The 23,982-nt window shown below is 43.1% G+C and overlaps 1 protein-coding gene across 1 annotated transcript in view; it reads right to left on the minus strand.

Annotated features, from left to right (window-relative positions):
* Window positions 1-23,982, minus strand: part of LOC146780127 (histidine N-acetyltransferase-like) — a 152,880-nt gene that overhangs the window by 15,966 nt on the left and 112,932 nt on the right. The window contains exon 2 of the mRNA XM_085638678.1: window positions 22,755-22,992. Coding sequence (XP_085494804.1) covers window positions 22,755-22,970 — 216 coding nt within the window. The 5' untranslated portion in view covers window positions 22,971-22,992. The remainder of the gene's footprint in view (window positions 1-22,754; window positions 22,993-23,982) is intronic.

Consider the following 23,982-nt stretch of genomic DNA (forward strand, 5'->3'; position numbering starts at 1 on the left):
TATGTGCATGAGAGAGGTGGATACACATCCCTCTATCCCAGTGTGTATTATGTGTGTAAGATGCAGATGCACCTCCATCTATCTCAAGGTGTATTATGTGTATGAGGGAGGTGAAAACAGGTTTCTCCTCGTCAAGGGTATTATGTGTGTGAGGGATGCAGATACACCTCCATCTATCCCAATGTGTATTGTGTGGGAGGGAGGTGGATACACGTCCCTCCATCCCAGGGTGTATTATGTGTGTAAGATGCAGATGCACCTCCATCTCTTCCAAGGTGTATTATGTGCATGAGGGAGGTGAAAACAGGTATCTCCTTGTCAAGGGTATTATGTGTGTGAGGGATGCAGATACACCTCCATCTATCCCAATGTGTATTGTGTGGGAGGGAGGTGGATAGTCACGTCCCTCCATCCCAGGGTGTATTATGTGTGTAAGATGCAGATGCACCTCCATCTATCTCAAGGTGTATTATGTGTATGAGGAAGGTGAAAACAGGTTTCTCCTTGTCAAGGGTATTATGTGTGTGAGGGATGTGGATACACCTTCATCTATCCCAATGTGTATTGTGTGGGAGGGAGGTGGATACATGTCCCTCCATCCCAAGGTGTATTATGTGTGTAAGATACAAATACCGGTCCCTCCATTCCATGATGTATTTTATGTATCAGGAAAGTGGAGATACTTCCCTCCATGCTAAGACGTATATAATGGGTGAAAGATGCAGATACACCCCCTCTATCCCTTGGTGTAATCCCTGTGTGAGAGCGGTATTATCAATTATTTAGGGGAAGTGGAGAAACATCTGTCCACCCTACGTTGCATTCTATCCGTGAGGAAGGTGGAGACACATCCCTCCATCGCAAGGAGTATTAGATGTGTGAGTAAGGTGGAGCGACATTCCTTCATCCAATGTAGTATTCTGTGTTAAGGGGGTGGAGACAAATCTTTTCTTCCCATGATGCATTTTGTGTGTGAGGGAGGTGAAGACACGTCCATTAGTCCTTCAATGTAGTTGATGTCTGTAGAAGGTGGAGCCCTCAACTCCCTATATTTCGGGTTGCATTCTGTGAGTGAGGGAGGTAGAGACACACCCACCCACCCCAGGGTGTATAAAGTGATTGAGGGATGCAAATATACCTCCCTCTATACCATGATGTATTTTAAGTGTGAAGCATGTGGAGACAAATCCCCCATCTCAGGATGCATTTTAACTGTGACACAGGTGGAGACACATCCCCCATCCCAGAATGTATTTTAAGTGTGATTGAGGGATGTAAATAGGCCTCTCTCTATTCCATGGTGTATTTTAGTTGTGAAGCATGTGGAGACACATACCACATTCCAGGATGCATTTTAAGTGTGAGGGAGATGAAGACACGTCCCTCTATCCCAGAGTGTACTTTATGTGTGAGGGAGGTGGAGGCATGTCCCTCCACCCTATGTGTATATTAAGTGTGAGGTAGATGGAGACAAGTTCCTCTATCCCAGGATGCATTTTAAGTCTGAGGGATGTAGAGGCATGTCTCTGCACCACAGGGTGTATTCTAAGTGTGAGAAAGTTGGAGACACATCCCTCCATTCCATGGTGTATTTTAAGTGTGACGCATGTGGAGAAACATCCCCATTCCAGGATGCATTTTAACTATGACATAGGTGGAGACACATCCCCCATCCCAGAATGTATTTTAAGTGTGATTGAGGGTTTCAAATAGGCCTCCGTCTATTCCATGGTGTATTTTAGTTGTGAAGCATGTGGAGACACATACCCCATTCCAGGATGCATTTTAAGTGTGAGGGAGATGAAGACACGTCCCTCTATCCTAGAGTGTACTTTATGTGTGAGGTAGGTGGAGGCACGTCCCTCCATCCTATGTGTATTTTAAGTGTGAGGTAGATGGAGACAAGTTCCTCTATCCCAGGATGCATTTTAAGTGTGAGGGAGGTAGAGGCATGTCTCTGCACCACAGGGTGTATTCTAAGTGTGAGAAAGTTGGAGACACATCTCTCCATCCCGTGGTGTACTTTAAGTGTGGCACAGATGGAGACACATCCCACATCCCAGGATGTCTTTTAAGTGTGAGAAAGGTGGAGACACATCCCTTCATCCCATATGTATTTTAAGTGTGAGGAAGCTGGTGACACAACCCTCCATCCCAGGGTGTATTTTATGTGTAATTGAGAGATGCAGATAGACCTACCTCTATTCCATGGTGTATTTTAAGTGTGAAGTATGTGGAGACACATCCCCATTCCAGGATGCATTTAAAGTGTGACACAGGTGGAGACATATCCCCCATTCCAGAATGTATTTTAAGTGTGATTGAGGGATGCAAATAGAACTCAATCTATTCCATGGTGTATTTTAGGTGTGAAGCATGTGGAGACACATCCCCCATCCCAGGATGCTTCTTAAGTGTAATGCAGGTGGAGACACATCCCCCATCCCAGAATGTATTTTAAGTGTAATTGAGGGATGCAGATAGACCTCCCTCTATTCCATGGTGCATTTTAAGTGTGAAGCATATGAAAGACACATCCCCATTCCAGGATGCATTTTAAGTGTGACACAGGCGGAGACACATCCCCCATTCCAGAATGTAATTTAAGTGTGATTGAGGGATGCAAATAGAACTCAATCTATTCCATGGTGTATTTTAGGTGTGAAGCATGTGGAGACACATCCCCATCCCAGGATGCATCTTAAGTGTGACACAGGTGGAGACACATCCCCATCCCAGAATGCATTTTGAGTGTGAGGAAGGTGGAGGCACATCCCTCCATCCCATGTGTATTCCAAGTGTGAGGGAGATGGAGACACGTCCCTCTATCCCAGGGTGTATTTTAAATATGATAGAGGTGGAGCCACGTCTCTGCACCCTAGGGTGCATTTTAAGTGTGAGAAAGCTGGAACTGTTTTAGGTGTGACACAGGGGGCGACATATTTCCCCATCCCAGGATGTATTTTACAAATCCCGCCATCCCAGGTTTATATTAGGTGTGAGGGAGATGGAGTCATGTGCCTCTATCCTAGGGTGTATTTTAAGTGTTGGGAAGGTGAATGTACGTCCCTCCATCCCATCAGTATTTTAAGTGTGAGGGAGATGGAGACACATCCCTCTATCCCAGGGTTTATTTTTTCAGTGTGAGGGAGGTGGGGGTACATCTATGCACACCAGGGTGTATTTTAAATGTGAGAGATGCTTAGACATGTCTCTCCTTCCCAGAGTATGTTTTGTGTATGACAGGAGGCATATATCCCACTTCTACACATGGACACACTTTTTTTTTATAAAGGTGAGTGTAAGGAAGGCTCCCATCCTACGATGTATTCTCTGTGTGAGGTAAGCAGATACAGGCACACCGGGATGTTTTTGTGTGTAAGGGAAAGTGAGAGCTAGTGTCTCCATCTCAGGGATTAATATGTGTGTGAGGGATGCAGAGACACATCTCTTCATTGCATGGAATACTATATGTGAGGTATGTGGATACACGTCCCTCATTTCAATTGTGTATGTTCTGTGTGAGGAAGGTGGAGACACGTCCCTCCATTCAAGGGTGGGTTATGTGGGCGAAGGAGTGGAATACACGTCCCTCCTTCCCATGGTGCAGTTTATGTGTGAAGTAGGTGCAGACATCCCTCAATCCTGGGGTGTATTAAATATGTGAGGGATGCAGATACAGTTATCCCCATCCAAGGGTGTATTCTGTTTGTGAGGGAGGCAGACACGCATCCTTCCATCCCAGGGTGTATTATGTTTGTGAGAGGTGGAAACACATCACTAAATCCCATGCTGTGTTCTCCGAGGGAGGTGGTCATTCACATCTTTTCATCCAAAGGTGCATTCTGCATTTGAAGACATTGGAGACATGTCCCTCCATTTTGGGGTGTATTATGTGTAAGGAAATTGTTTATTCAGCATATGAAGGAAGATGGAAACACATTGTGCCATCCCAGTAAGATTTCAGCATGTGATGGGGTAAATATATTTCTCTCCGTCCCCTAGTGTGTTTTGTTTGAGGGATGATGGAAGCACTCCCCATAACCAACGTGTATTTTGGGCATTAGGCTTGGTGGGAGCATACCATTTAATCTAAACCTGGCACACACTCACAGTTACACAATGATCTAATCTTGGTGCACTTAAGATTTACAGTTAGAGTTTTACAGTGGTTCTTTGTTGTTTAGTTTATGTATATGAGGCATATAACAAAGGGGGCACTTTAACTGACTAAACAAACAGTATATCTAACGCTGGAGCACTCCGTTCCCTAAACAATATTATCTAACACTGGGACACTCTGTGACTCGAGCACTATAAGAAAAGCAGCACATTTAGTGCAGAGCAAAAAAAGCAACCATCAAAGTGTGTTTGTTGGTATCCGAATCCAAGTCTCGGCCTCAGTCTCTGTCACTACCAAGTGGTTGCATGGCCCAGTAAATGTGGAAAAGAATGCCTGGTATTCAGATTTGATAGCATATTAAATATAGTATTTGGCTTGTGTTGGCTGAGGGACAGCTAGCCTGAGTGCTCCAGTATACTCTAAACCCTCGGGGAACCTAATTAACACATCTTTCATGGTGGTGAGGTGTGTTCTCAAGGTTTCTCGTGGGTTGTTTACAGATGTACTGTCCCTCCGAACAGGCTGCAGATCTGACCACCCTTTGGCATTGCAGATGGTGATAGGACTTTGTCATGAATACATTCTGATCATTTACCGGTATGTTCTGCTGGCAGATCTCTCACCGACAGCGGTAGCAGCTCAACAGCTCCTCTGGCTCAGAGAAACGTCTGCCCTGCGTGGAATTAAAGACGCTGCACTCACGTTATTCTTTCTGAAACGCTTGTGCCTCCCCCAACCCCTCCCGCCCTCCTCCCAAAATATTTCAAAGGATAGCACACAGACCACGGTCCAAGTGATCTATGCAAGGTGAGACCTTATTAATGACTGGGCTTTCAAAATTGACCCATCCCTTGATGCCAGGTTGAAATGGACTCCCTTGGACCACCCCTTAGATTACTGAGACAGATGCAGGAATGGGTCTTCGGGAAGCTGGAATGGGTAAGGCTTGGACTTGCATTACTATAGGAGGAAGGAGACACTGCCCTCATAGGGAAGGACACTGCAATTACATGGTCCCAAAGATTTATGTATTCAGGTGAGGTAACTCACCAATATTGGCTCAGGCACAGAGAGATTTAGACTTGCCAACACATGGGAATAAAGAGTAGGTCTCACCTTGATAAGGAGTATGAACTGAAGGTAGGGGATTCACAGGGATAGAATAGTGGACATGACTGCCATTGCACGTTTGTCAGAAAGATGACATTTTCTATTGATAAAGGAGATAGCATAACCCTCATACAGGTGGTCGGGGAGAAGGGAACATTACCCTTAAAGGGTTGAGATGGAAATGTACGTTCTTCATTGGAGAGGTAGTAGGTGGTGATGGGCCTTGCATAGGTAGGATGGAGAGGTCTCGTAGGGGTGGGATGAGAATGTAATTATCATTAATCCGTGCTGCAGCAACTGGCATAGGTTTCTCTGAACGTAGCGGAACCATAGATCAGCAAGATTCATGCTACTAACCCTGGATCTGATCCCTAAATTTATGAGTAAATCTATTACCAAATGCTCTGTGCAGAAATACATGTACCAGAACCCACCTAGGCGGTCTTTAGACGATCTTTCTGAGATCTTGAGAAGTTGGTGGCATTACAAAACTACTCTTTGTTTTTTTTTGCACACCACTCCTGCTCTATATATGCCTAAGCTACTCATAGCTGTGTGTTCTTGTAGCATCATTACTTATGATTGTGCATGTGATTGAACCACATCTCAGGTTCCAAAAATATCTTTATTACTGTTACTTAGTCCCAGAGCTTTATGTTTTTACTTTTTGGTTCCCTTCAGTTTGAACAATTCACTGCTCCTGAGTTTAGTAATTGGTATAAAATTACATTTTAGCATACCTATGCAGATGGCAATACCCAGGAATATGTGCTATATGCCTTGCTTCTTCACACCTCTTGCCAGCTGCTTGTTTCCTGTTTCTTTCATATTACGCCTGAACATTGTCTGTTTCTGCTCATACAAAGAGTCTTTTTCTACTTGTTTCCTTTGTAAATGTGCTTTACTGCCCATTTGCCATTTAGACTGCAATGTGTACTCTTTCTTTGTTTGGATTGTGTTAAGTTGTTTTTTTCAGCTGTTGGCCCAGCCTTCATTAAAAATCTCACTCTCTTGGTTCTTGTCTTCCTTAATCTCTTTCTCCTTTTTAATTGTTTGTACTCTTTTTTTCTAGCGTGTTTCCATCACGCTCCTAGGATCCAACATTTGAATTGGTGTGCCAGTACAGTGTTCTAGGAAAAATGTTTGTAGACCGGTAACATCCCTATGTTCCTTGTCTTCATTTAAGTGTTGTATTTTATCTTGCTTTAGTCTAAAGTGTTGTTGGGGTTCTTGTGCTAGAACTGCTATGCCCATTCTACCCTGTGGGTGTACTGTGCAGCATTTGTGGTATCATGCCAAGCATTGATTAATTATTGGTGTGCATCTTTAATACTGGTCAGAATTTGCAGTCCCATAAGTTGTCTGTTTCATTTCACACATTTATTTTTCCAGTCATTGTATAATTTCTTGCACTACATCAGCCACCGCCTACACATCTGTGCCAGTTCTGCACTACCACCTACTCTTTTCTCACTGCATTGCTTTGTCAAAGTATTACATTCTCAGACTCAGACATGGGTACCCTTCTAATTCCACTTTAATACTTGGCACTCCCCTTAGGCATACTAGACATGAACAGATACACAAGAAGACATATACAGACATCATCTTGTGACTGTGTTTATTTTTATGTCTCTTTTGTGTGTCAGTAAGTAAAATCATAGGTTTCTGTGTGTTAGTCTGTAGGATTGTCTGTAAGTGCCTCTATACATGTTTGTCGGTATATATTACTCAATATGTGGTGCTCTGTGTGCATCTGTTTACCTGTGTGTGTGTGTGTGTGCATACATGCATATGTGTTGTGTCTGCATGTGTGTTTGCCTTTATCTGTTTGTGTGTCTGTGTTACTCCATGGATCTATCTGTGTCTCTAGTGATCTGCCAGTGTACATGTGCATATCTACATGGCTGTGTTGGCCTTTAGATATTTCTGTTTGTGCATGTGTGTGTGTGTGCCTGTGTCAACATTTATGAGTCTGTAGATTTATCAGTGTATACCTTCCTATCGATAAGTCTATTCCTATCAACGTGCTCTTACATGTGATTATATCTATTTCTATGTGTGTGTTCATGGAAAAGTCAATCTATGTGAGCACATGACTAATATGCAATAACCTATATTAATCTCTCATCTTGGGTACCAGAGTAGTGTGTAAAGCACTTCAGCGCCTCATCAGAGGTAGTAAGAGCTATATAATCACAATTCTGTGAATGTGGATGTAGCGGTTTGTAGTTAGCCGTCCATCTGTTTCACACTATGGACCTGTCCTTGTAGGTTCCCGCATCAGTCTATAGCAGAGGTCTTCACCGGTGAGATGCGCTTCCCTGGGTGTCTATGCCTCAGCAGGTATTTGTAAATGAAGATGGCTTGGAGTTGCGGTCTTCTTTTTTTGACGCATTTCCAGGCTGTCTTCATGTACATGCAGCAGGTAAAATTCATAAAAATGTATGGGAACTGTGATCCCATGTCCCATGAGGTGGAGGTCAGTGAGTGTGGTGTCAGGGTCAAAGAGTGTTTTTTTTATATAAAATAATAAACACACCTTAAATGGAAAATAAATGCAAATTAAACTAATCAGTGGGAAATACACTCCTTCCCAGTAGGAACTCCCAGTTGGTTAATAGGATCACAGTAGATGCCTGTGTGTGACCACAGAGTCACAGAATTGAATCTTGGATGATGCAGTGAGTAATAATTACTTGTGTTTTTATTGTACTACGTAGTCCCAGTCTGTGATAGAAAGTACTGTGAATATGGAATTATTTTAAAATTACATTCCTCACAGCATAAAACTGGCTGAAGCAAAATGATTTAGTGTTTAAGATAAAACACAGGTTCTCAAAGTGTCATAGTAATGCGTGTGCAGGCTGTAACTCATATCAACAATTTTGTAAGTGTCCATTAAAAGAAGGCATTGCAGAACGCAGCTGATAACACACTTACATTACCTCTCAGGAATAGTAAATCTTTGTCACCATATATTTTCAAGTGACTCAATCAATTAAAGTCCATACAGGCTGCCAAGCAGCCTTCACTATTGGAGATTGACCAATTGCACACAATTGTATTTCTTTCAGGCAGCCGGCACCCTGGTGAGAAGGACTGTTTCTTTTTTAACTCTGTCCCTTCCTTGTTTTTACAGCACCAGAGACCTGCCTCCCACCCTACACTTCAAGGTCTCAAGGTCAACATTACCCGCTCAGCAATGGGACTTTTCTAAACAAAAGTATGGGGAGTGTTTTTTGTAAAATTGAAAAAGCATGGACACGTTGGTGCCCATGGATCCCACCTGGTTCGAACTCTGTTTACATGCAGATTATCCATGCTAGGATTAACTTTCATGTCACCCTAGCTGTGCAGAGCCTGGGCAAAAGAGGGGTGAGATGTGGGACTTTTTGCCCTGTTTCCCTTTATTTTACACAAAGTGGCAGACAACAGTTTGCTTTAGTCCTTAGGGCAAGGAGGAGTGTGGTGGCCCACGGCAACACAACTATGATTGCCATATTTTACTAAAGAGGCAACAGGGCTCATTCTTTTCTACATTTGCTGCAATAGGAGAAGGGAAACAACACATGGGAGCTAATTTTCATCAGAAAGTTACAGAAAGCCTGTTTTAAGATTGGGTGATCGCCAGACTCGGTGTATAAGGAAGTGAAAGAGGAAGAGGAGACAGCTAGCTACACAGGGACGCAACTATCTGAACCTTTATTATACAGTTAAATAAAACCATAACATACAAACATCGCATCGATAATTAATTAAAACAGGGATTAAAACTATCAGTGTAGCAGGTGCAGATGGAGTGGAGCCCAGGAGTCTGAGGGGCTCACAACACCTCAATAATGGGGAACTGTGTTTGTTGGTCAGTTTCTGTTTTTGTTTGATGCATTCTTTGTAAGGCTCACATTTAATGTGGATTATAAACTACAGAAAAAGTACCCCTGAAATGATCTCATAAATTCTGACCCCTGCACTCAGGCCTGACCCCCCCCCCCACCCCTCCCCACCCAAATGCATGTCATAAAGTTTTTGGAGGGGGGCAACTCCAAAATGTATTGCTTAGAGGGGCTCAGAGCAAAAGCGTTTGAAGATCTATGGTCAATAGTTCTGTCTGGATGTATACATAGTTAAATCTGTATGTGCGTTAGTATCAGTCAGTTGATTTGCATGTACCATCTGTGTTTGTCTGCTTCTGTGTCTATGTCAGTATGTACATGTATCTGTTTCTCTTTATTTGCCTGCTGTCTCTGTGACTGTAGTTTATCTGCTCATCTGTGTCAGTATGGGTGAGTCAATGCATCGATGGGTGCTGATGTGGAACAGTCTGTGTTCATGTTTCTGTATGCAGATCTATCTGTGTTTAGATATTTTGGGACAACACAAACAGAATTTGTATTTTCCACCCACACACTTTTACTGTAGTTTCTTTCTCAGTGCTCAAGATAGACCATGGCCTGCTGGGTTTGATTCTTGGCAAAGCAAATAAGTGATATTGAACCAGGACCCTAGGTGGTCATCTATTTCTGCCCATAGTGGGCTTATCAAAAGTAAACCTTTACCTGCCTGCCTGTCACTGTCAGAGCTGCAATGCAACACCAATGGAAGTCCTCTTTTTAATATATAGATGAAGTGATACCTCAGACTGTCATTTACCACAGGAGTCTAGGGTCTAAGATATATGTTGATTCCAATTGAATAACTAGGTTATTCCATTTGTAATCAGAAGTCTCCAAGGGTATGGATCTCAAGACGTCAAGGCGCTCCTTACTTTTATATTTAACTGTTCAAGGGCTTGAAGGCTCATGGTCTCGGATAATGGGGCTAGATCAACTGTTAAATAAATATCTTATTGCATACTAATTTTGGTTATCCTTTGCCTAGTAAGGTGTTTTTGAATTTTTCAAGAACTGAGTTCTATTTGCTTGTATCAGGATACATCCTTAGTCACATAGGCCATGCCTCTTGAGCAGCTTCGTATATATTCTTCTGAGGCCACACCCTTTTAGCCCACCCACCCCTGACCCACAGAAACACACACTTCCTTTTGAAATAACTATTTTTACTGCAGTCTCGATGTTTGGAAAATCAGAGAACTTCGATATGAAATAAGGTATTGGGATGCTTCCAGACACTGACACCAAAGATGACGTGGATTGTTATAAAACCTCCCTGGAGACAACTTGCCTTAAGCTGGCTTTTTCAAAGCTTCTCAAGACACCCATAACCACTCACTTCTGCTCTCAGAGTGCTTTGGTAGAGCCTACTTAGCCCTGCAGTCTTGAAGCAAACCTTTCATGCCTCTCTGTGTCTTGAGGTCCTGCTCCAAACCTCCCAGCCTCAGGGTATGCTGCTCCAAACCACCCAGCCTCAGTGTTTGCTGCTCCAAACCACCCAGCATCAGGCTGTGCTGCTCCTACCACCCAGCCTCAGGGAGTGCTGCTCCACAACACCCATCCTCAGGGTATGCTGCTCCAAACCACCCAGCCTGAGGGAGTGCTGCTCCAAACCACCCATCCTCAGAGGGTGCTGCTCCAAACCACCCAGCATAAGGCTGTGCTGCTCCTACCACCCAGCCTCAGGGAGTGCTGCTCCAAACCACCCACCCTCTCTATGCGCTACTCCAAACCTCGCAGCCTCAGGGTATGCTGCTCCAAACCTCCCAGCCTCAGTGTTTGCCGCTCCAAACCACCCAGCATCAGGCTGTGCTGCTCCTACCACCCAGCCTCAGGGAGTGCTGCTCCAAACCACCCATCCTCAGAGGGTGCTGCTCCAAACCACCCACCCTCAGTTTGTGCTGCTCCAAACCACCCACCCTCAGTGTGTGCTGCTCCAAACCACCCAGCCTCAGGGTGTGCTGCTCCACTCTACTTAGCCTCAGTGTGTGCTGCTCCAAACCACCCAGCCTCAGGGTGAGCTGCTCCGATCTACCCAGCCTCAGGGTGTGCTGCTCCAAACTACCCAGCCTCAGGGTATGCTGCTCGAAACCACCCAGCCTCAGGGTATGCTGCTCCAAACCACCCAGCCTCAGGGAGTGCTGTTCCAAACCACCCATCCTCAGAGTGTGCTGCTCCAAACCACCCACCCTCAGTGTGCGCTGCATCAAACCACCCACCCTCAATGTGTGCTGCTCAAATCCACCCACACTCAGTGTGTGCTGCTCCACACCACCTAGTTTTAGTGAGTTCTGCTCCAAACTACCAACCCTCAGTGTGTGCTGTTCCAAACCATCCAGCCTCAGGGTGTGCTGTTCCAAACCACCTAGCTTCGGTGTGAGCTGCTCCAAATCACCTAGCCCCAGGGTGTGCTGCTCCAAACCACCTAGTACAGCGTGTGCTGCTTCAAACCACCCAGCCTCAGGGTGTGCTGCTCAAATCTACCCAGCCTCAGTGTGTACTTATCCAAACCTCCCAGCTTCAGGGTGTGCTGCTCCAAACCACCCAGCCTCTGTGTATGCAGCACCAAACCACCCAGCCTCAGTGTGTGCTTCTCCAAACCACCCAGCCTCCGTGTGTGCTTCTCCAAACCACCCAGCCTCAGTGAGATCTGCTCCAAACCTCCCAGACTAAGTGTGATCGGCTCCAAACAACCCAGCCTCTGTGTGTGCTTCTTCAAGCCACCTAGCCTCTGTGTGTACTGCTCCAAACCACCCAGCCTCAGTGTGCACTTCTCAAAACCACCCAGCCTGTGAATGTGCTGCTCCAAACCACCCACCCTCAGTGTGCACAGCTCCAAATCACCCAGCCTCAGTGTGTGCTGCTCAAATCTACCCAGCCTCAGTGTGTGCTGATCCAAACCTCCCAGCTTCAGAGTGTGCTGCTTCAAACCACCCAGCCTCTGTGTGTGCTGCTCCAACCCACCCAGCCTCAGGGTGTGCTGCTCCAACCCACCCAGCCTCAGGGTGTGCTGCTCCAAACCACCCAGCCTCAGTGTGCACTTCTCAGAACCACCCAGCCTGTGTATGTGCTGCTCCAAACCACCCACCCTCAGTGTGCACAGCTCCAAATCACCCAGCCTCAGTGTGTGCTGCTCCAAATCACCCAGCCTCAGTCTGAGCTTCTCAAAACCTCTCATCCTTAGGGTGTGAGAAAGAGAGAGAGAGAGCGAAACAAAAAGGAAGAGAGAAAGGGAGACAGATAGAGAGGCAGCTGGACTGACTGTGTGTGTTGTAGCCTTTAAGGGTAAGTTGCTTTGAGTGTTGTCTGAACTTCTGGGAGACCTCGTGGCATAGGCTTTAGCCGTTCCCCGGGGTGCTGTTATCCTCCTAGAGTGTATGATGAGGATCACTCTTTATTACCAATACAGACATTGTAATCATCACATGCTGGTGGAGATGGAATCCGGAAGCAGCTTCTGATGAGGTGTAAGGCTCTACATTCAAATACAGGCTCCCCATCATACAGCCACAGAGACCAGAAAGGTGCCTTGCAGTGACACCAGCAGTGCAGAGGTAAGAGAAAGAACTTCTTGGGGTTGCTGGGTGGTAAGAACATTTTTTCTTACACTACTTCTTGGATTCTCCCCCCTCCCACAGTGATCACCTGGTGACTTTTGTTGTTTCTTCCTTTGCAGGAAATGCAGCTGTGTGTTTTGGGGTATGCTGCTGGCATGCACTCCTTATGGAAGTCAATGACATTAGCCACTGTGAGTTGGATGTTGGTTTTTTAAGTATTGTACCTATGTCACCATTCACATCAGGCGGGACAAAAGTGTACATCTGAAGTTTGTACTTAGCTTGATTGTCTCATTATATGATTTTTCTGACTAGCGCAGGGTTCTCCAAACTTGGGCCTGCAGGGCAGAATCCATGCCAGATTTTTGCATATCCCCATTTAGATAAATGTCGTTGTCTTAAAAATCTGGCATGGATCCGCCCCTCCAGAACTGACTTTGGAGAAACCTGGACTAGCCCATGCTCAAGGTCAGTGCCATAAACTACTTGTGTGTCATCATCACATGCGTGTATTCTCCTCGCCAGGGCAGTCAAGGAGTGTTGAAGCTCTGTTCTCTCAACACACATCCTTCCATCCGGCTGGTATTTCAGTGCTGAAACCAGGGGAGACAAACATGGCCCCTCTTGTTCTGCACTGTGAAGATTGTGTGCAAGTGTGCATTTGCCTGTGCTGCAAAATCAACTACACAAAGAGGTGTTGCATACATGCGGCATCAGTGTCCAGTGGACCACGGATACCAGTTCTAGAGGAATTCATGTCAGTGATCATAAGAAAAAGTGAAGAAAGTGGTGTGGGGGCCAGGCACCTGTGTGTGTGCATGTAGAGTGTTGCTATTAAGCTGAGCACCAGTGTAATGGGAGACTTTTTGTTGGATAGGACAGAGAAAGAGATAATAAAGGAAGGATAAAAGGAGGACATAGTGTTTGTGTTTGGTAATTGTTGAGGACAGTCATTCAGCAGGTGGGTATCTTGGTGCTATGAGTAAACTATACCAACAGAAAGATAAGGATCAAATATTATTGTTTATTTAAGTGAAGAGGGAATTGCTTGGTTGGATTAGGGAGGCAAGTTCCCTTTGGTAGCAGCTGCCAAAGAGAACGTTCTTCCACAGATGGTGGTTTGGCAAAACTTTGGAACTTCCAACAGGAAGCATCTTTAAATCTTAAATAATGACAAGGCTTATAGGAAGTACATTGTTGCAAATGTGTTATTATGAGGTCATGGATAGCTTTGTGTGCTAGGAAGAGAGATGAAAACAGAAAACTTTATTTTACTTGAACCAGTGTAAAGAGCCAAAGGCCCAGGAAACATGAGCATTTCTCCTGAAAACCTATTACTAGGTAATAACCGCGGTTTATGCAGAGCATAAGCAGGAAGATCAGAGTGCCTTGCAATAGTGTGTGTGTTAAGAAAGAAATGCATTCATGATCTTAACTTTGTGTACAAAAAAAATCTTGCCTTTCAAAGCCCAGAGCTGAAACATGCACCACCTGAACAGAGAATAATTCTGATCTATTTGAGTTAAACTTTTTAACTCCCAGAGTTTTCACGGGTGCCACAGGAAAGACTTTATCTCCAAGGCAAGGCAGCCAGAAAGGAAGGTCCCCATAAGGAGAGAGTCTATTTCAGTTTTGACCCCATTCAGCATTATCTGATTAAGCTCCTGATTTAGAGGTTGGCAGGTGGGTTACTCCATCACAAAAGTAGAAAAGTAAGAGGGAAGAAGAAGACAACCAGGGTAAAACAATACCAAGGCAACGAAGGTGATCAGCAATGTGAAATGTGCATAGTGTGCGGGAGGTGAAGCAGAAAGGAACACTACTCAACATGTTTGTAATGCCAGAGATTTTGCATATCAGGAATTTTGTTCAGAATGCACTGCAGAACTGTGAGTGTGAGAAGTGTGAAAAAGAAAAGAGATCTATGATTTAGCAAGTTTGGATCAGTCATGGAGCGGTTCACTATTATAAACTAAACGTTAACATCAGTGCTGTTTGATGGTTCATTGTGAACCCCGATATAATCTACATTATATTATTTTATTAGGGAATCTGAGACAAATGAAGCAGCTGAGAGTTGCCCCTATAGAACATGAAAGAACAGTAATAATATTTGTACTCAATTTTGAGATTAACAATCAATTTCAAGATAAAGTGATGCAGGGTATGATAAAGATCTGGGGAGAAAGGTGTGGCAATAATAGGTTAGGATTTTAAACAGTTTTTTGTCTTAGTGAAGAGTGGAAGGCCTTTTCAGTAAGCGATGTAGCAAGTGCAAGGAGAACATTATGATAATTTTCCTGGGGTGTTTTCTGAAAAATTGGGAAGAATAAGCTGATTTTGCCACAAAATTAGTTGGAAGGAAGAATCAATACGAGTGATACATAGAATTGGAAAGATTTAAGTAAACACTGATTGATCAACAGAAGAAGGACCTGAAATTCATGTGTGATTGACAAGGGATTGCAGGTACAGAATTTATGAGTGGCTCGCTCCTATTGTGTTTGCATGCAAATGGAATAATGGATTTAAAATGAGTGTAGACTAGAGAAGTCTGAATACCTGTATTTAGGTGTATTGCTATACGTGGACAAATATTTCCAATACATTATCAATGAATACAAGTTTGGAGTGGTTTACCAATTCAGGTCCCAGATAATTGCACCAGAAAATTGAAATGCAAAAAAAAGCTAGGCCCCTAAATTCATGGGTGGCACAAATAAATGTTTACAAATTGAACAGATTTTCCTTCAGACTAGCGCCCATAACAATTGATTCACAAAGAGCAATATATAATTTGTTTGGGGATATAAGCAGGATGATGCTCTTCCAAAACAGCATATTGAAATTTGGCTGCACTGAAAAGGAACATGAAAAAAGGTTGACTGGATGATAGAATGTGATATAACCATTATTCTGTTACAGTGTCAAAGCACTGTGGATAAGATGCCCGCCTTAAGCTAACAGCAACGAGTATAAGGACCAACATAGATTTTTGCAAAAGGTTGAAAACTCATTTGCAAGGGGTCTTGCTGTACAGACTTGCCATTTGGTAGAACTGGGATTAGTGTGGAAGGGAAACAAAGTTTACAACGCTGTCTTCACAATGCAGTCCCTTTACAAAGCGGTTGTTACTACGACTGCGTTGTTACCACGTGTACCATTACAAAGCAAGTCGTTACAACGACCTTCTGTAGGGGGGCGCGCTGGTGTTGGTTACACAATCCAACACCTTCCCTGTTGTTGCACAAACTGGAGTAGGAATAGTAAATAATACTATTCCCAAGTCCAGCGCGCCCCCTACAGCAAGTCATTGTAATGACTTGTGATGTAATGGTACGCTTGCTAACAACGCGGTCATTGCAACAACCACGTTGTAAAGGCATGCGATGTATTCGCATACGTTGCAAACATCCAGATTCGTGTGGAAATTATGTGTTTTTAAGAGCCAGCTGGTTAGAGTGCTGTTCTGTGTATTTCATGGAAAAAGTGTAAACATTACCGGTTCGATTGGTCAAGTTTTGGATTCATGTAAGGGAAAGATGGGGGATTTGCATCTTCTGACAAAAACAAGACGTTCTCTCTAATTCAAACAAGCAGAGTTCGATTAAATATGCAGTTGAAGGAAGGGATGTCTCCCTTCTAGTGCATATAGTGATGTGACCATGCAGGGCTGATTTGAAAATGTGCACGGAAATATGATTGTGAGGTCAAGTGAGCGTCCATTATTCTGTGATGCCCACAGCAATATATAGATGCCTTGATGGTCTTCTGATGTATCTTAATGAAACATTTCTATTAATAGTGATAATGTTGGAAATCACCATTCTTTCATCTTCTCAGCTGCCCTGCTTCAAAACTAACAAGATTTTGACTGTCTAGCTCAATATCCCTCTAGTCTTGCACTGTCCACATTTAATACTCTTTGAACACAGTCTCTAAAGTTTACTATTATATAGCTGTTTTGTCCCAAAACCTCCTAACCTCACTCTGCCTTGCTCACAGTCCTCTCAATTCTGTGCTAATATGCTTGAGACCCTGTACTTATACAGCTTTAAGCAGCAGACTGTTGTGCTCCAAAATCTATTGTATTGAACAACTCTTTCTTCAAAATGTTCCAACCTCAGACAACCATGTTTTTAAAATCTTCGAGACACCGGCTGTCCTGATCCAAAATTTCTCAGGTTGTGGCTCCTAAATTTGAAATCCCGCCTGCCCACAGTGTGTGAAAATGTATACTACCCTGCTACAAAACCCAACATTGCGCTCACCTTATTCAAAGTTTCCTGTCCTCGCTCTGCCCTCGCCTTAAAATATATAGTCTCATTTGCCCTACTGTCAAAGCTGTGAGCCTTAAGCTGCCCTCCCACTGCTCAGTAATGAAGATCCCCCCAAAAATTCTGTTAGCAAATCTTACAATATTTCCTCTTCAGCATCTTAATACTGCATTGGGTAATCCTTCATATTTCTATGAGTAGTCTTGATTCTTCAAACAGAAAGCTAGGCTCTTTGGTTGCAAATAGCTTGACATGTTTCTTCTTGCCCAAACTGGATGTCATTGAAAAGGAAGCTCAACAATCAACCTTGCTTGAAAACCTGTATTTTTGATCCATGTCTATTTTAGGAGCAAGTTCCAACAAAATAATGATGTTGTAAAATAAAAAGCAGGGTGATGTCCTCAATCCATGATTGGAGAATACTGGGACAAGGCAGGGATGGCTACCTTCTGATTCTAGAAAGCTAACCATGATGTGCAATGTAGCAGAGATGGAACAGGACCGGTTATCGTTGAAAATATCATGTTATATGGCACAGCTGATTTCTGTGGAGAGGACCAGCATTTTTGATGTGCTCGATGGAGAAGGAAAATAGCCTGCAGGGGAATGGGGCTTGATAAGGATTCAATGGTGTTCAAGGACAACTAATATTGATGGCCATTTACGTATGAAAACTCTTTCATTGGCAGGCATAGAGGGAGCCGGGTGGCGTGGGGAGTCTTTAGTCATTTTCATATTGATTCTTCTTGTGCTGGTCCATTGACTGCACAGAGACATTTCCACTTTAGCAATATCCTGCTGCCTCTGGCTTGTATTATTCAGATGTGCCAATCAAATTCTATTCCAATAATTCAAAGTTCCTTCTGAAACCCTCTCCTGGACTATACTTTAAAGGTGTGGACTACTGATCAAAGTTATTTTTATGTGTGATTTAGAGTACAATCTTAACCTAAGTAATAATAATAAATAATAATAACCCAGTATTTGTAAAGCGCAAACTAATCACCCCTAAGGATCTCAAGGCGCTTGGGGCCGTCAGGGAGATTAAGCGAGCTATTGTCCAGAGTCACATGGTGCTGGGCTTGTTGCCGCTGGCGATCGAACCGTGACCCCCGTGCTCCGGAGTCAGCCGGCCTGCCCGCTGCACCACACCTCTTCTATTGTGTAGCAGGAGAACTAGGGAATGTGATCGGACTTTACCTTGACTTTAGCCTCCAGTTTACAGGCGGCAATTTGCAAGGGACATGATTTTGGCAATTAGATACTACTAGAAACCCAAAGATGTATGTGTTACACAATAGCATTAGGAGCAAGAGATGTCTCTTGCCTTAAATATACATTACTATTTGACTACATGCTTCAACTTCACATCAGACATACATTTCATTAATGTCACTTCAGCAAATTGACCTGTCTTAGATACCTGGTCAACTGGTTATTTGGGGTATTTTGCATAGGACATATGAGCTGAACCAAGTCAGCTCTGAATGCACAGCTCAAATTCTTATTCCAGGCCTGGGTACACATGAAATAAGGAAGTGTTTCATTTGGGATAATTGCAAAGAAAATGTACTAAACTCAGTATGCAGGTCATCTAATGAGCGTCTGCTTGGTGAGAAAAATGGTATAGAGTGGGCAAATTCTTTTAATAAAACCTTACATTTTTACACCAACCCAATGTTACTGTGGGTTGCAGCTTGGTATGTGCAAGTTTTGCATTTAGTCTACTTTACAAATGAATGAAATGGTGTTGATTAATATTGTTTTTTGTTTAGAGATTGAAGGGTGCAACAGGAATACATTGCACATTTTATAAACATTCTTATCTCATAAATGTAAGCATTTGAATATTTGAAATGTTTTGCATGATATTAAAGTAATCATGTTGAGTTAAAGTGTTGATTGAATATGTAGCAGTGGCATTTGGTTGCAGAGCATGTAGTAGAGGTAGATGTGGGACAGGAGACGTGGCTCTTGAAAGTTTCTACCAAACAAAGTTACTTAGGAATATGATTGGAAGAAAGAGATGGGCATAAATTGCAGGTGAAAAATCTTTAATCTCAGCTGAACTTTGCAAGGTATGCATTTACACATTTATACACAACTTGGCATTGCCCACTATTGACCCACTGCTCACAGTGGCTTCCACAAAGCTGGGTCTGAAATCGCCTTATGGGCCTCTGTCTTCTCCACGAAAACTAGCTTATATATTGATCATACCCAATTTTCTGTTTTTTAAATTAATTTTCCAACTGCCCAAATTCAAGTTTTCAAGCCACATTACATTGGAATTCAAATTAATTAAACAGATATGGCAATATTTTTTTTTTTTAATGTTTGCTTCCATCTCGGCCTAGCTCATGAGGCTCTTTAAAATATGAGATCAGGGTGGACATTTTTGTTTTGGACTTTGCATCACTGTAGAACTCCTCATGAACCATTACAGATTTTAAGGTAGCGGCTAAACTTATTGTTAAACTCAACTTTTGGGTTAAAGGCTAGGTTGAGTTTATGTTGAAGGTTATAGAAATATATCTTAGAGAGCTATGTTTAGACTCAGTTCCTGCATTATAATGGTTTCTATGCCAGCATTAATCAGAAATAAATTTATAGGAATTCCCTTTTCACCATAATTAGTCGAATTTCAGCTCATGTGCTTCTTCTCATGACTTAAGTGCACATTTCAGATGGTTATGGCAACCTTTAATGAAAAGGACATTCACTCTTTCTGTAAGGCATTTTTTATGCTCTTTTTATGCTCTCAGTAGAGAAAATCCCAAAACGATGGAGTTCGGGGTGGGGCGTAACTGGGAGTATCTATAAAGTTTTTGGTCATGCTTCTAACAGTTTTGCTTTAGCGACTGAGATTGAACTGTGGAAATGCAATTAAATATTAGCAATTTGAAGAATGTGATATGCTATACCATGTTCATGTTTTGGATTGGCAATCTCTTTGCATTTTACAAGTTTTTGCAGCAGTCTAATATTGGTTTCATCAACCTTACATTTTATGGTTTTAAATAACCAACAATAAATCTCTGAATCTGCCAACCTATTTAATGTGAGACAACTATTGCTTTTTTGTTTTTGTTTGCATGAGTACACACAATTTTACCAAAATACTAATAAAGTCTACTAGTTTATTATACATGCTGTAGCTATTTATGAGATTATAGGCATCTGTTCCAAGTATTGAGAATTATTAATTTTAAATATTTTTGTACTTTTCTGATTGGCTATGATAGACAAGAGATGTACAGAGTATGTAAATGTAAATGTACAGATATTTATATAGCGCAAATCACCAACCGGTCTCTAAGCGCTTGCTTAGGGAACCCGTCCTGGTATTCCCCTGTGAGATAACTCAGCAGGGCATCCACAAGGTGAAAGCCAGGCATCCCGCCGCGAGGGGCCATTGTGGAGATTAAGCAAGCTATTGCCCAGAGTCGCAGAGTGTGAACCCATGAATTGAGTATGCACTGGAGCGAGAATTATCGAGTCCATGGACAATTTATGGACTCAAGACCCAGTCGAGCCGGGAATTGAACCCTGGTCCCGGGCTGACCTCTGCTTCCAGGTCTGCCTACTCTAACCAGTGAGCCACACTTCTCCACAGTATGGCATCTCTATTGTCCAAGCCCATTGCAATGTTGTCACACGTCATATATTATCTGTATTCCTCTTACCAGTAAACACACATTTCTTTATATATCTGTTGATCCTGTATATGCTCAGGTTCTGGTCTGGTGTTACAGACCACTGAGGAGGCTTGCTTATTTATGGTACTTTTATAAGATTAAACTGGGCTGCAAGCTACTTCTCTCCCAAAATAGTTCACTTTATGTTCCTGCTCGGAACTCAGAGATTAACTAACGCCCCAGTCAAAGGCAGATGTGTCTGGTGGGTTTGTGGGCTTGTTCTCCCAAAGATGGGATGCCCCCCACCCCAATACAAGCACTACTCCCCTCACAGTTACTTCAGTTTATTATTTAAGACCCAGGCCAAAAACAATTCAGGAGTCACAATGCTTGCTGGATTGTAGCTTGCTCCATGTTCTGGAGAAGAACGCTCAAACCGAACCAGCAGTACAAAAAATGTCGGGATACCGAATTCTCAAAATTGTAATTGGCCTGGATCATTCAGAAGTTCAAATCTGGGCAAGAAGAAAGACATGTCAAATAACCACTCATGAGGAAACTCTTTATATGTTTGCCACACACATAAGAGTCACCTCAGTTTCATATTCCATTTGATCTACTGTTATTCCACCAGTATATATACCTTATCCTTTACAACATAATATGACTCTTTGTCATTGACTTCTTATGCACTTCTTTATTTTGATCATTTTAGGCAAATGTGTTCTCCCATACAGCGATGATTATTTACATAAGGCATGGCTGCTTCTCACTTGCCATGCAATCCATTAAGTTCCTCAAGTGACATCACTTCTGCAAGCTGGCATAGAAGAATGTGATGTCAAAGAAGGGATGATGGGAGTCAATGCAAATTTTTGATGAACCAGACCACTGAGTCATATTATGTTACAGAAGCCATAGCGAACATACAAATCCAGAGGCAACCTACATCCAGGATGGCCAAATCCATTCCAGATTTTCAGGCTATACATTGACTGTGTAAATTAGCAGTATCTAAACATATTGCCTGTAAATGTGTTTTATGTGGTGATCCTCCTGAAAGAAAATTTGACATGGATCTGGACATCCTGAAACTACATTGGACACCTCTGTGCTTGGGAGGACTTGTTTGCCTCATCCATTCCGGCGAAGGTGTAAGAAGATTTTGTCCCTGTATTCCTTTGGGATCCCATGTGACAGGACAGCCCTTCAGCAATCACCAGGGCCATCCTGCCCCTTTTCCCCTTCCAGTTATGGAACCAGATGGAATTCAGATAGGCAGGTCCATGTTCCATCAAGCTCCCCCCACCCCGGTGATCCCCATTGGCCTGCATGGGGATGATGGGGGGAGCTGCTGCATTACTGTTCTTCTCATGTGCTCTGCATCTTTGCCTCACGAGGCTGAAGACCAATGGGGGAGTTGAGATTGGGAGAGGGAGCCAAGGAAAGGGGTTAAAAGAGAAACTGTGAATTTAATCCATCTGTCACACCTGCAAGAACTTAAAATCATCATGTGGAAAAGGAGGGGAGAACAGAAATGTAGGAGTAAAGCTAAGATTCCATGTTGAGGATAGGGCAGGGGAGGAGGGGACCTATATTGGAGAAAAATGGAAGAAAAGATTAAGAAGAAAAATGGTTAATTATTGTCAAGTACAAAATACTGATAAATGCCAAGTGGCCTGCAATGAAATAATGGCACAGAGATATGACATCATACTTCAGGAAGAAGCAAACTTTACCCACAACAGTGTGACTGAGAGATGACATCACAGCTCTGGAGGAAGCAATGGCTACCTTCCATATTGATATAGAGAGATGATGTCATAGCTCAGGAAGAATCTAGTATTACTCTTTGTCTGCTCGGGGAGAACCTGTGAAAGAAACCAGCAGAGATCATATCTTCTCTGGCATTTCTGGTCAGGAGAGGCTCCTTACTTGTGTACATATATCAAGAGAGACCTCATTGAGATGGTAATTTGGGACTTGGATGAAGACCACTATAAGCTGAGATGGCAGATCTCTCCATACCATTTTCTCCATTGAAAGAGTCAAGGATAAGAACTGAACTACACACTCCTCCACTGCAACCTGCCATGGGTTGGCAGGGAAGATTACTTTATACGCACACACACAACACCTCTCGTCACTTGTCTCACCACTTCGCCCTCCTTTTTAGCCAAGATGACCGTTCGGTTAGCCTCATTAATCCAGGAGTGGTAGCGGCTGGGCAGGTAGTCCAGTCCTCCGTAAATGCCTTCAGACATGGCGAGGATCTCTTCAAAGTCATCTTCAGTGGCGACCACAAACTCCAGATCAGTGTCATCAGCAGGGGTTGAGCCATTAGGAGAGGGCATCCCATTTTCAAGCTTCATTCTGAAGGTCTTGAGAGAGAAACTGCAGGGAATGAAAGAGCACAAGGGCATCAGTGACAAGGGTATGACTAACAGACAGAAGAAACATGTATTCCTTTATGCTAGATATAGCCACATATCTTCAGGTACACATAGCCACGTACAATGAGCTAAAAGCAAGTCAAGGAGAATGACTGGTCACAGAGGACAAGGCCCCAGCACCAGGTGAACTGGCTTCTTTACATGAGTTGTGGTGAGGACTAGGATCAAGTCATGCAATTTTGTATGCTCGTTTGGGATTGATGGTGGTTGAAATATGATGTGCAGGGGCAACAAATAATTTCAAATCAGGATCAGCCACTATTGTCAGTCAAATATTCAGAAAGCTACAAATGTGCCTCTCACTAGAGCAGACAGGATCTGTGGACCAGGGTCCTACAAGAGAGGCCCCTGATCAGCATATGGCGCACTCCCAGCTGGACAACACTCAATTTACGGGGCTTATTTTAGCTCTTGTCATGGGCCTGGTGCCTACTCTGTTTTCCAACCCACTTCAAGTGAAGGATAATGTGTAATGCCCTGGGCCACTTAAAGTGTCTGACTAGGTGTGTCAGCAGGAATGGCAACCACGTGCATCTTCAATGCACACAAGAAACAGCAGGATATCGTCCAGCACTGACTACAACATGAGAGAGGGCTTGAATTACAAAGGGTTCTGTGAAAGATACGACTTTCTTTGATTCTTTGACTTACTTCTGAAATTCGGGAAGTAAGTCTCACCTGCTCAGAAAAAAACCCTTTTTGTATTTGAACAAGAAAAGGCATGTTCCTATTACAGGGTAGTGAACAGATAGAAACAAGGAAAAGACAGAAGCAATATTTCTAAGGAAGAGTTTACCTTGCAGAGAAATAGAATCAAATATATAAAAATATGTATGAATTTAGTATGTAAACTGTAGTGCCAAATGCTTTTTCCTATTGCTTAGAAGCTATTCATTGTATGCAGTGCTATATGAAAAGTAAATTAAACATA

This window comes from Triturus cristatus, chromosome 12 (genome assembly GCF_964204655.1).
Source record: "Triturus cristatus chromosome 12, aTriCri1.1, whole genome shotgun sequence".
Classification (NCBI taxonomy): Eukaryota; Metazoa; Chordata; class Amphibia; order Caudata; family Salamandridae; genus Triturus; species Triturus cristatus.